General features: G+C 28.0%; 1 protein-coding gene across 3 annotated transcripts; it reads left to right on the forward strand.

Moving 5' to 3' along the window:
- The first annotated feature begins 571 nt into the window (after nucleotides 1–571).
- LOC113372677 (serrate RNA effector molecule homolog) lies at nucleotides 572–11,924 on the forward strand. 3 transcript variants are annotated; one of them, XM_026613029.1, is made up of 18 exons: nucleotides 572–731; nucleotides 827–985; nucleotides 1,774–1,931; nucleotides 2,132–2,201; nucleotides 2,307–2,525; nucleotides 3,826–3,892; nucleotides 4,138–4,324; nucleotides 4,509–4,595; nucleotides 4,658–4,788; nucleotides 5,005–5,178; nucleotides 5,363–5,599; nucleotides 5,663–5,803; nucleotides 6,119–6,313; nucleotides 6,405–6,561; nucleotides 6,979–7,162; nucleotides 7,493–7,918; nucleotides 8,089–8,235; nucleotides 11,725–11,924. In XM_026613029.1, exons 2-18 carry the CDS (start codon nucleotides 834–836, stop codon nucleotides 11,834–11,836), a joined length of 2,844 nt encoding a protein of 947 aa, XP_026468814.1. In that variant the 5' UTR covers nucleotides 572–731; nucleotides 827–833; the 3' UTR covers nucleotides 11,837–11,924. The 3 variants fall into 3 exon arrangements, with proteins under 3 accessions (XP_026468814.1, XP_026468817.1, XP_026468816.1); XM_026613032.1 differs by having other exon boundaries at nucleotides 4,700–4,788; XM_026613031.1 differs by lacking the exon at nucleotides 11,725–11,924 and adding an exon at nucleotides 10,861–11,074.
- The last annotated feature ends 2,089 nt before the right edge of the window (nucleotides 11,925–14,013 follow it).

The raw sequence follows: 14,013 nt of genomic DNA on the forward strand, positions 1-14,013 counted from the left end.
TGAAACTAAAAGCTAATGAGATGAAAAAACTCGCGTCTCTTGCTGAAAAGAAACTAACCTTATTCCCTATAGAAGCTCTTGAATCCCGCAATAAAATAGCAAATATAAAATGTAAAGAAATAAAATAGCGCACAATCAACAAAATCACAAAATGATTAGTACACGTAGCAAAAAAACGTAATGAAAGAAAACGCGAATAAAAAATATAAAATACGAGACGCCCGAGTTACACAATTAGCACGCCGAAAAAAAAATTATAGTAATGGAGTCATAGATAAAAGAAGAGTATGGAGTATGGAGTAATCGTAACAGCGAATCCAACATAAAAAAGTTGAAAGCACAGTGCAAAAGATTTGACAAATCTGTAATGTGTTACAGCTAACTTCAGCCAGCTTTCTCAGCACTTTGTTATCCGGTGTTTAGAAACTCTACAAAAGATTTGACAAATCTGTAATGTGTTACAGCTAACTTCAGCCAGCTTTCTCAGCACTTTGTTATCCGGTGTTTAGAAACTCTACCCGACGCCTTAGGTAAATCCATAGATAATGTTTAAGTGTTACACGTTCTGTAATCTCCTACATCAGCGTTTGTGACTTTGAGTTCGAGCGTCGTCATTTGCAGTGTCAGCTTTTGTTTTAGGTTAACGAGAAATATTTTTGTAATCAGTTTCGAATATTTCAAGATAGAAAATTAAAAATACCAAATTTAAACATTTAGCGTCGTCATCTCAGGTATTTAGAAACAGCAAATAAGCGCTTTATGAACCATATTCTCTATATATTTATAGAAGCTAAACGTTTAAATAATAAATATCTTCCAAAATCAGTGTAAAAATGGGCGATAGTGATGACGAGTATGATAGAAAACGTCGTGATAAGTTTAGAGGGGAACGCGGTGGAACTGGGGGCAACTCTGAAGGAGGCTATAGAGGCAGCGAAAGAAGTCGTGATGACCGAAACAGGGGCAGAGATGATTGGCCTGACAGGTGAGCATCAATAGATTTTTAGCTCTAATAAAGCTTGGAGCACAATCAGTAAAATCAAAACACACTGCGAATGTATTTGAACGATGTGCCAGATTAATTTTTAATGTATTACAAACTTTTACACATATAATGTGTTGGCATTACCTTTTCGCCTTAAATAACAAATAAAGCATTAATATGAGCTACATTTTATTTCAATAATGAATTTTAATCATAGTGTTTTGAAATAATTAGATAGATATCTATAATTATATATTAGACATATCTTACACTTACATAATTAGAGTAACAACTGATATTTGAATTAGAAATAGAGCTTTATCCTTATATTTACTTCATCCTTTCATTATTTCTTTAGTATCCTAATTTCTTTCATTTTAATTCACATCCTTCCAACTTAATTCCTTAGATCCTCTTCCAGACCTCTCATAAGTCCTACTTTGCGGAGTGTATTCTATCAATATTGGTATGTATAATAAAATTTTGAATGAAATAATTTCATTATTACTGTAATGATATACAATTTATAATTTTCATTTTCAGTTGATTCTGTTTGAAATTATCATTAATATGTTATTTTATAGCGAATTCAATAGAATATAAAAAAGGTATATCGTATGATTTATTTGTATACTGTCACTGAAATTATGTTATTAAAGATAAAATGAGGTTACCAGAATTAAGACTTGTAATTGTTAAATTTAAATTATGTGACTTATCCTTCTTATATTATATACAATATCCTTCTTTTGCAATAATGTGAAGTATCTTCATTATTATTTATTTAGGAGCAGAAGGGATTATCGGGATTATCGTGCAGGTGCAGCTGTTGGATCAGGCTCTGGGGGAAGAGGGGGTTATTCACCACCGCCAGGAAGAGGAGGTGGTGATGGTCCACCAGTAAAAAGGATGCGAGGAGACTGGGATGATGCAAGACCTAGATATGGTAACAACCATAAAAATAAGGGTACCATTTGCACAACAATTTTATTTGAATATAGCATGCATTTTAACATAGGAGAGATTATAAGGAAAATATTAGACTTGTCTGTGTAATATATTTGTTATGAATTTCCTTATGTGATTTTGCATATAAGAAACATAAGTAGCATTTTGAAACTTACCGTAAACATATTAAATTTTTAGGTATGCACGATGGCTATGGAAGCTATGGATGGCCTCATCATGATCATTATGGAGGATATGTACCACATAGGTAAGCATCAATTATGAATTCGAATAATAGATTCATAGATTGTAGGCAACCTGAATAGTGGATCCATTTTATAGTTGATAATTCTCTAATTTTTAACTTCAACAGAGGAGCAGTCTTAGATTCTCACATGGGTAATGTTGGAGGTAATATGGCTGCTAACAATGGTGACACGCAGCCAGCCATGATGTCTTTTAAAGCATTTTTGGCAGCCCAAGATGATGCTATTACTGATGATGATGCAGTAAAAAAATATGGAGAATACAAACTAGAATTTAGAAGGCAACAGCTCAACGAATTCTTTGTGGCACATAAAGATGAGGAATGGTGAGTAAATTGAAATTTATAAGTGATTTGATATTGCTCCATATGATACAGATTTTATATATAGTTCAAAATCAAAATGCTAAATATATATTACATATATATTACAATTCTTATGCACTACACTTACTTAACTTTTATTAATCAAGTTATAATAAAAAGTTTCTTTTGTTATAAAAAAATTTTTCTAATATGAATGTTAATATTGAAATGTTTTTAATATTAATTTTCTTTAATAATGTCTTAAACATTAATAATTTATGAAATATCTAAAATAATTATGTATGTACAAATATCTTGTGAAAAATATTTTAAGCATGCTCTGCATTTACATTCTTCCAAGGTGCAGAATTTTTTTTTGCTGTGTTACACAGAAATTTAATTTGTGTTACACAGAAATTTAATTTGAAACATAATGTGAAAGCATAAATTTTATTACTTTAGTTTTCATACTTGTTACAGCTATAATTATTTATTTTGTTTCAATTTTTCTCTAGGTGATGGTCAAGTTTTTCAATTAGTTAATCAAACAATATTTACACTTACCTTATTTAGCACTAATAATAATTCTTTCATCGAAATAACATATTATGATTATATAATGACAAATTTCTTTCACAGCAATGCAAAATTATCGAGAGTGGCTGCAAAAATTGTGCCTCGTTTTCATAAATATTTCTTCACTTGTATTTTGTTGAAATTACGTTTCATTAAGAAAAAGTGGCTGTTTTACATCGAAATAAGTTTATTAGCATAGGTGTTGTATTGTAAAATCATATGATTTATCTTTAACGTTTGCGAAATATTTACAGCCCAAAGCGCGCAATGCTTTGTGGTTAACGCGAATTTTCATTTATTTATAAAAATCGATTTATGATTCGATTTATAGGGTTTAGTGTTAAGGAAATAAAAAAATATCAAGAACAGGTGAGAGGTATTACTGTATAGTTGATAATTTATGTATATATTTTTGTTTAACTATAAAATTATTACAAAAAGCATGTTTTAATAATTTTTATAAAACATTCTAGCATACAAGTTATTGCTGTTGCTTTCAAATTTTAGAGCATATGTCTATTGTTATAATTTACTATACTTTCTGCATATACAGAAACTGATAATATACCTTTATCAATATCAGACAACATGAGCATACAAATATCACCCAATGTATAATAGTATTGGGAAACAAATTTTAGTATAATTTATAGAGAGTGGCACATGTGAAATGGATTATAGAGAGGCTTCAAACTTCTGCAAATTAATTTGAACATCCTTAAACTTATTATTTATAATCTTTCAGGTTCAAAATCAAATACCATCCTGAAGAATCTTTAAAGAGACGTGAAGAACAACTTGCTTCTTTAAAGGTATGTGTAGTTCAATCTTATCTTCAAATCAAATTAAATAAAATTTGGAAACAAAGAATATCTCTTTGAGTAGTTTTTGAGTATAAGTTTTAAACCTATTATCATAAGGTATTTTCAAGTATGTACTTACTTATATGAGATATTTCACTTTATTTTATATTTAAAAAAAACTTATGTGTTTTTTTTATTGTTTTTAGAAAAATGACTGACTTCTTGAAGTTACATCTAAAAAATTTTTTTTTCAGAATCGTCTTAATGTGTTTTTAGAACTCCTGGAAGGAGGGGTGATTGAATCTGTAAGTGTGGATTCTGATCAATCCGATAAGATAATTAGATTACTTGACACTGTTGTTATCAAACTTGAGGGTGGCACCGACGAAGATTTAAAGGTGTTGGACGAGGATACTTCTTCAGCTCCAAATGCTGCTACAGGTTTGTTAGGTTCACATTCAATTTTTTTTTTTTTTTTATAACAAGTGTTTTATTTAATATTTATAAATGACTATATTATAGCATATAGTAGTTGTATATATAGTATCAAAAATTAATTCACACATGAATTTTGCATTGCAAACGTAACAATGAATTAATACTTTTTTCAATATTACTACTTTAGATAAACCTGAGGCTGATACTAAAAACCCCACTGAAAGTGTAGATAAAAATGTAAAAGAAGAAAAAGTTGGAAGCGATGAAAATGAAGGTAAGTTTTGAAATTCACTATTATAAAAAAAAAATTAATAACAATAAAAATTATATACATAGGATCTGAAGAACTAAAACTCAATGATTTTTCTAAAACATCAGATGAAACAAAGTCACCTGACGCGGGCCAAAAAGATGAGGGTGAAGAGCTCGATGGATCCAAAAAAGATTCTGATCAGCAGAGTGAAAAGGTATATATTTTCATACTATTTTAAAAAAAATCTTATTTATTTTCTCTGCATTGAAAAGCATACATAAAGCATGTAAATTTTCAAACTTTTATTAAATATTTTATGTTATAAAATTTAACAATTCTATCCCCCAATTGAGCTTGTATTAGCATATATAAGCTTGCGCATGCACTTTAGCAACAACATACAATTTTAATGTGATTTATAAAATTGAAGGAACACACAAAACAAGAAAATAAATCAAAAGGAAATAAAAAACGCAAGCGAAATTTTTCATCTGGTACTGATGGGGAAAATGGTGATAGTTCGGCTAGTGAGTCCAGCAGTGATTCCGATTCAGATGATGCTCATAAAAATGACAATGACAATGACGAAAGCACTAAGTCTCAGGTGAGTAAAAGTGTGGAAAGTACACAATTTTATTATTACAGTATGGTCTACAGCATAGCATACTTTTTGTATCTCACGTAACACTAAATTATTATGATAAAAAATGTTTAACATTTATTAAAATTCATTTTACATTTCCAACTAAATATAAAAACAGAACAGTACAATTCCTAACTGATTGCAGAATAAGTCTGATAAAGAAGATGATCAGAATGATGAAAATAAATCCTCAAAAGATGATTCAAATGAAAAAAATGATGAAACTAAAGTTGAGAAAGAAGTTGAAACAATGGAGATAGAAGAAAGCAAATCAGATGAAACTGAGAAAAAGGAGCCTCCTCCAAGAGCTGCTTTACACAAAACCACATCAATTTTTCTCAGGAATTTGTCACCGACTATCACAAAACAAGAAGTTGAGGCTGTAAGTTAAATAAAACAATATAAAGTTTTGTTTAAATATTGTTGAAATTCTTATTTATTACAGATGTGTAAGCGTTATCAAGGGTATTTACGCGTTGCTATTGCTGATCCATTGCAAGAGCGAAGATGGTATAGAAGGGGTTGGTTAACATTCCGAAGAGAAGTAAATATTAAGGATATTTGTTGGAATCTCAACAATATCAGGGTAAGTAAACACATATTTTTTAAATTTTAATAACTTCAGCTAAGTCTTGAGTAATTAGCAAATAGTTGTAGTAGCTAATTATAATAATTATTTACCTTAACTTTGCTGATATCAATGTTTGTATTCAAAAATGTATCTATTTTTTAAGCAAAAATATCTATATATGGGTAGATTTCATATTCAAATTTTAAGTTTCTAAAAATTTAATTATTAATTTATATGTATCCAGTTACTATGTTTAGTTTTTTTTACAAATTTAAATTATTATTTAATGAATAACAAAAATTTTTACTTGATTATTTTTTAATGTGATAGTTGCGTGAATGTGAACTCGGTGCAATTGTGAATCGTGACTTATCTCGGAGAGTTAGAGCGGTCAGTGGTCTCACTGCACACAAACAAGTTGTCAGGTCTGATATAAAACTTTGTGCAAGAATTGCTCATAATCTGGACAATAAAGCTGGCTTATGGAAAGATGAAAATGATCCTAAAGAGACACCAGAAGATAATGTAAGTGTATTAATTTTTATTGACTGTTATATTAGCCATGTAACGCTCTTATTTATTAATGTTAAATAATTTCTAAACATACTAATTTCAGTCATTTGGCCTGGTATCAAAAAATCCAGTATTGCAAAATATTACTGACTACTTGATAGAGGAAGCATCAGCAGAGGAGGATGAATTATTAGGTTTAACAAATACATCAGAGACCGATAGTGCCAATGCTAATACAACTGAAGGTTCTTCTGAAAAAGGTAATACAATTTATTGTAATATATAAAATTGATTAACAATTCCTTTAAAGCATATAATATGTACAAGATAATTGCATAAATGAAAAAAACGGTTCTTTTTTGATCAAATATCTAAACAAGATGTATTTTATTTGTTTCTATTTTAATTTCTCTAATATTATTTTATTAAATGATATGTAGAAGCTGAGTTTTTGTTTCGAAATTAATAAAAGAAAAATATTGTGGTTGTGTATATTGTGAAATATATTAATAAATATAACATTTCAATTCAATAAAAATTTATTAAATTTCAATTAAATAGAATAAATAGCAATGTATTATTAGTCATGTTTCTTTTTTTTTACTGGTGAATGGTGAACCCAAAATAACCAGCTAATAATCAAATAATCCTATTAATGTAATTAATTTATTTATTAGGTGAAAACCAGACTAACACTTCTGAAAATGCTGAAACTCCAACTGAAACAGTGGTAGACACAATTGACAGAGATCCACAATTGACAAGAGTGCTCGATAAATTAATTTTATATTTACGAGTGGTGCATTCTGTAGATTTTTATAATCATTGCGAATACCCTTATGAAGATGAAATGCCAAATAGGTATATATAATTTTATTTAACATTAGGTTTTTGCTTTTATCAAAAATAGGATAACAAATAAGAAATTTATTTTAATTACAACTGTAGTTTAATTCAAGCATTGATAAGAAATGCCAAGGTTACAAACATATTTGACTTTTTCTCACTTTCTTTATTCAAATCTTTTCACCTTTATCTGTATGATTTAAATTGAATAAAAGAGCCAATAAATTTAAAAACTTTTTTAAACTGTATTATAAAAAAAAGTTTCTACAAAATTTAACTTGTTTTTGATTTGTTTAATATGTAAACTGCTTCAGGAAATTTATCTTGCACTATATATTTTTTCAGATGTGGAATCATTCATGCTCGAGGTCCAGCTCCAGCTAATAAAGTGTCGCAAAATGATTTGTTAGATTATATTAGATTATTTGAAAATAAGATGTCCACTTTCTTGCAACCACACCAAACTTTAGATGCTGAAGAACTTGCAAAACTAGGATCTAAAGATTCAGATGGAGAAGTTGAAAAATTTGTTCAAGCAAACACCCAAGAATTGTCAAAGGACAAATGGTTATGTCCATTGTCAGGGAAAAAGTTTAAAGGTCCTGATTTCATAAGAAAACATATTTTTAATAAACATGCAGAAAAGGTAGAAGAAGTCAGGAAAGAAGTTGAATATTTTAATAATTACTTAAAAGATCCTAAGAGACCGCAGCTGCCCGAGCATGCTGGAAATGCTCAACAGCGAAGAATGGAGAATATGGTTCACCACCCGTAAGTAATACTATTTTGTATTTATAGATAACTAAAATATGACAAATTATATGCTGCAGTATTCAACAATTCAAAGCAATTTACAAATTTTTTATAGAATTGTTTCTACTATTTTATAATTTTTAATTAATTTTTTTTTTTTATTCAGCTATCATTATTTTTTATTACAGTTATGGTAGTTACGGAGGAGGTGTAGGGGGCGCAATGTATGGTGGTCGTGGAGGTGGCTATGGTGGCGGACCACCTCCACATTCTGGATATGGTGTATGGAACCATGGAGGCGGTAGGCCAATACGCGGTGGTTTTAATAGAGGACGGTGAGTACATCATTAAAATCATTCACAAATTGTGTGTATGTATTCAGGTCTTAATGCTTTATATATATATATATATATATATATATATATATATATTGATTCTAATCTGCCTATATATATATATATATATATATACAGAGCCGGTCCTGGGGTCCCTAGCGCCCGCATGCAACTTTTTTTCTAGCGCCCCCCCCCCCCTTATTAATTTTCACCGTTTTAACAGTTTATCATTAAAATTATATAAATATTTACATATTTTTTAAAAATTAATTTTTAATTATTCTGGATTTAGTACACAAAAAATTAGATATAATCTAGAAGGGTATAAAATCTATTGATTTTAAATTTATTTATTATTATCGATATCAATAAATAAAACATTTCCTGTCGTAATTTCACATTTTAGTAATATTCAATATGTTGTAAATTGGTTAAGGATATAAGTTCGACTACCATAGCAAAAGAATTAATGTTTTTGTTAAATTAAAGTTATAGAATTTAAGAAATGAATTTCAGAAATAGTATTTATCATTTTGATATAAAGATCTTGATATCAAAATAATAAATACTATTTCTGAAATGCATTTCTTAAATTCTATAACTTTAATTTAACAAAAGTATTAAGTGAAATAAATAAATTAATTTTTAATTATTCTGGATTTAGTGCATAAAAAATTAGATATAATCTAAAAGCGTATAAAATATATTGATTTTAAATTTATTCACAAAATCGAGGCGATTCGGGGGTTCATTATAATCAAGTATTTTGAAATTTTCAATTATTCTTAACGTATGTGCAATATTAATATTTAAAAAAACTAGCATTTAATTTTCAAACATAACACACGTATTTCATGTTGGATTTTTTAAATTTTAATTTGATTTAATTTTTCGTCATTTACAATATCCAAAATTGCATCGTAAACTTCTCCTTATTGATATCGTAAGAGCCGTCATATCCAGAGTATCAGCTTGTCGTTTTTAAGTTCAATTTGTAATGTATTTTAGAAGTACTGTTAAAAAATCAGTGAAAAATGCAAAGAAATTACACATTTCTTGAACAATACCGAAAAAAAAAAAATTATATTTGATATGTATTATTTCTGTATAGTTAATAATTATTAAATTTAGAGTATGGACACCACTAGGTATAAAACAAGCCTTAAGATTTTCGTTCCAAAGTAAATTTTTCATATTTGTTCCACGCATGTCTTCAACATTCAAAGTTCAACAGATGCGAAACATTTGCAACAAAAGCAAAAGCTACAATTCAATTTCTCGGAATAAACAAGTCATTTTCTAAGCACTGACCTCCCATTTTTTATTTACATTTTTTAACAAGTTCCGATTCAACTAATTTTTTGTCAATAATGTCCAACAATTAATTTAATCTTTCGCAGCTTTGCGCTTATGGGATTGAACACTAGATAATTTCTTTTTCGATTCCACGGTAACTTCAAACAAAGAAAAAATAAAAGAAAGAAAGAAGAATAAGTAGATTAAGCAATAAATAGAGCTGTTATTTACTAATTTGCAGAATTATTAATCGGTTAATTGTTTCTACTGATATCACATTGCAAAATAAATGTGTCTCCGTATCCCTAGTTAAGTTAAATTATTTATTATAATTTATTGAGTATTCTAGATTTAAAATAAATAATTCTAGATTTTATATAAAAAAATATAAATATTGTATTATAAATTTAATTTCCGACTCGTTTTGGCGCCCCCTAAGGCTTGCGCCCGCATTTTTTGCATGCATCGCATGCAAGGCAGGACCGGCCCTGTATATATATATATATATATATATATATATGTATATATATATATATGTATATATATATATATGTATATAGGCAGACGGGATCGTATATAGTTTTCAAGCATGCCATTATTTTTATAGTAGAAATGTTATGTTTGTTAGCTTCACTTATTATCAGTTATGCTGTGCTACCTTGACTTACAAACGACTTGACATACAAGTGTTTCGAGACACGAGCTTTAAGGGAATAAGTTTTGTAGAAGAATTAAAATCAGTATAATTTCATCAGATATAATAATGATTTTACTGGATTTTCTGATTTTCCTCAGTGCTAGAACGTAATAATGGCATTTCATTGTATGTATATGAGAAAAATTCCTTCGAGATACGAGCATTTTGTCAGATGAGCAGGGTACCTCATTTCCAATCAGTCTGATTAGAATCATTGACTATTCTGCTACTCACGACAAGTAGTATAAATGTATAAATATGACATTTCTGTTGAAACAAACTGCACTTGGAGAAAATTGAAAGCTTGAGTCACTAATTTTGTGGAATGTTTTGTTTATCCTCATGAAATCATTCATTTATTCTCATTGCATCTCTTTAATGTAAACTCATTTCAGTTCTGGTATATAAGTAGATTGCCCATCATGTACTTGTACATCTTTCTAGTATTTCTAATTGATTCAAAACATAAAAAAATTAAAATTAAGGGTACTAGGTATACATTTTATCTAAGCTAAGAGATTCTTTGTTTTTCTCTATTGTATGATACTCATTTTGGTTATTATGCTTTGGAGATTCTATTCTTACAGATCTTTAAGTTAAAGAGCCAACTTTTAGATTATCACTATTTACAGGGAACCACCAAATACTGATTCAAGAAGAGCAATTGTTGCATACAACGATTTAGATTGTCCAGATGGTTATGACTATTTCTAAAATTTCTGTAATATAAATTTTTTTAATGACAGAAAAATCAGTGTAGCCGGCAAAACTCTGAACTTACAAAGCTCATTTAAAATATTATATATAAATAAATTTAGAACTTTTAGCAAACAATTCTGTATTAAATGTGATTTTCCATGAGAGCGAATGGCAATTTTCTTTCAAGTCTGAATAACTTAAATGCTTTTAAACATTATTTTGTAGTGTGTAAATAACTATATGTATTTGTTAGATTATAAAGATCATGAATAGCATAATTTTGGAAAAACATTAGTTTACTGACTTTGAATTAAATGGAATAAGTTATGATGTACTATTTGTATATATCATAGAAGTGAATCAGCAGTATGTAGATAATTTGCATGAAAGTCTTTATTCTTCTAAATATTATATTGGTTTATTTTTATTTTGTTTTTTTATAAATTGCACAATAAACTATTCTTTTTATTTTTGTTTTGTTATTTTGTAAAATACAAATCTTACTAGTAATAAATATTACAAGAACGCACATGTATATTTATCTTTTTTAATTGAATTTTATTGAAATATTATATTATAGATCCTGAATGAAAGTTAAAATGTATGAAACATAAAGAAAACAATTCAGTTAGTTTTCTTTACAATGTTCAATTAAAAAATGTAGATATGAAATGTTTTATATACTTTCAGTAATTTTTTTTGATATAGAAGTAGTATTACTATTTTTTTTTGTAAAGAATGTCATTTGCCTATTGCTTTTTGAAGAGAAAAATATATATTTATTTTATTCTTTTCAGCGGAGGCATGTCAGATTTTCGACCCGTCATTCATTATCGTGATCTAGATGCTCCAAGAGAATTAGACGAATTATATAAAAAAAAAATTAAGTATCAATGGATGAAAATTTAATTACCTTCTTGTAAATATCTTTGTGTGACAAGATTAACAACACATAAAAAGATATTTTAATTCATGTACAGAAATAAAAAATATTAAGTGGTCAAAGTTTATTATAAATCTAAAGTATTTCAATTGTATACATATTTATTGGAAAGTCCATGTTAATGAAAACTGGTTAAATAAACTTATAGAAAATTAATGTACAAAATAAATGGTGTTTGAATAAAAAAGATTTAGTCACAACTATAACAGTTTGTTTCAAGAATGTTTTGGGTTTAAATAAATAAAAATCATATTTTTTTGTTCCCTTATTGGGTTAAATAAAATTAAAATACTTTGACTTTTTTTTCAATTATCACTTTACAGACACCATTGCATTTCGTATGTGATTCTAAAATTTATTTCTACCATAAATATTTATTTATTTGTACAAAAAAAAAACGGACTTAAACTTAATACGTATCTAAATATTCTATATATTCACGTTATACTTTTTTGCATATAGTTATTTCTCAAATATGTTGGCATGAGATAGAAACAAATTTTAAGTTCATTGTTTTCATCTTTTTTATTAGTTTATTAGCGTTGCCAAGCATTGCTACCGGACTTGAAAATTATGGATAATACAGTCCGAAATGCGTCGTAGGATTTTGTGTTTAATGTTTAAAAATATATTTCCCAACAGGTTCCAGGTAGGGTTTGTCGGTTTTCAAAAACCGGCTTTTTGACGAAAATTATGAAATTCGAAAACCGTTTTTCAGCGGAAAATTCGGTTTTTACTGTATAAATGGAAAATGACAAATATACTAGATAAGCAAGGAAGCAAGCGTTTTGATACTTGTAATCATATCGATTCTTTTGTCTAATGTATATATTAATTTTGATTATTATATCAATGTATATATTAATTTAGATCAATGCGACTTCTTGTTGAAGGAGTGAATTGCTTTACTCAAATTTAAAAAAGAGTTTTTAGCGCTAGAAGCCACAAATAAAAGAGCAAAATTTCCAGAATTATTATATCACGCTTTAACGATTAAGCCTAGTTCAGTTGTAAGTGAGAGAGTATTTTCTATTTCGGAAAATTTTGTGAGTAAACAAAGGACACTTCTAAATAACAAATCGATAGACGTCCTCAGTTTTTTTTTTTATATATACAGCAATCAGAACTCTTTTTTTATTATTGTTCTATGAGCTGTTTGTGTATATGACTTATGATCTACGGTGAGAAGATGAGAAGCAACCCATCGGTTATCTTTCTCCTATGTGTAGGTATTTTTATTGACATCAAAGTTGCCTGATGTCAGGCTTGGCGGTAGCGGGAATCGAACCAGCGAGCCTGGGTCTAGTTGGTGCTAGCCCAACTAACCGATATCGCCACCGCTGGCCCCCTCAGGTTTTAACAATAATATTTTATTAAACTAAAAGATAATTAAATATTTGAAATCAATTAATTAAAATTGTTCGGAATAGAATAAACTCGGTGTTTCGTTTAATTTATTTCAGAACTAAAATTGACATTAACAAGTATGTATCTATTTTTTTTTATTTGATTTAAAGTTAAAAGTTTTTTTATTTAAAAAAACTCTTCTTTCACTATCATAAAAATATTTATATTCTCATATGTGGAAATGATGCATGAATAACGAATAATCATTTTCAAAGTTGTCCAAATAAACTATTATTTCTTTGTTCTACTAATTAAAATTAAAATAAATTTGTTTACTAATAAAACTGAACATGAAATAAATTCAGTCAAAAATTGCTTTAAATCGCACTAAATTTGCCGATATTTTTTTTCGTTAGTACAGAATATTCGACCAAAAATTGATTTTTTATATAAAATTCGTAAATTCTGGGAAATTTACATTTCGAATGCTAGTTTTTTCAAATTCGGGGTCCGCGAGATGAAAATTTATATGTCATATACAATATTTATATGTAACTATAAAAATAAAGGGAGCATGTAAAGACCCAATTGCCTAGCTTTTGAAATAATATTATTTTTGGCAATATTCTTTGTGCTTCTGGAGACAGTTACAGTATTTCGGAATACTAAAGATACAAAATTTAATAATTGTAAAATAGTCATCTCCTAAAAAAATGTATATACTAGATATAGTTAGCTGGAAGATGAGAAAAAAAATCAAAATTATTGCCAAATGGTAATAATTTTAGTTAGTAAC

Source organism: Ctenocephalides felis, unplaced genomic scaffold (genome assembly GCF_003426905.1).
Source record: "Ctenocephalides felis isolate EL2017-DRISC unplaced genomic scaffold, ASM342690v1 CF-g0.4_SCAFFOLD_01604, whole genome shotgun sequence".
NCBI classification, from domain to species: Eukaryota; Metazoa; Arthropoda; class Insecta; order Siphonaptera; family Pulicidae; genus Ctenocephalides; species Ctenocephalides felis.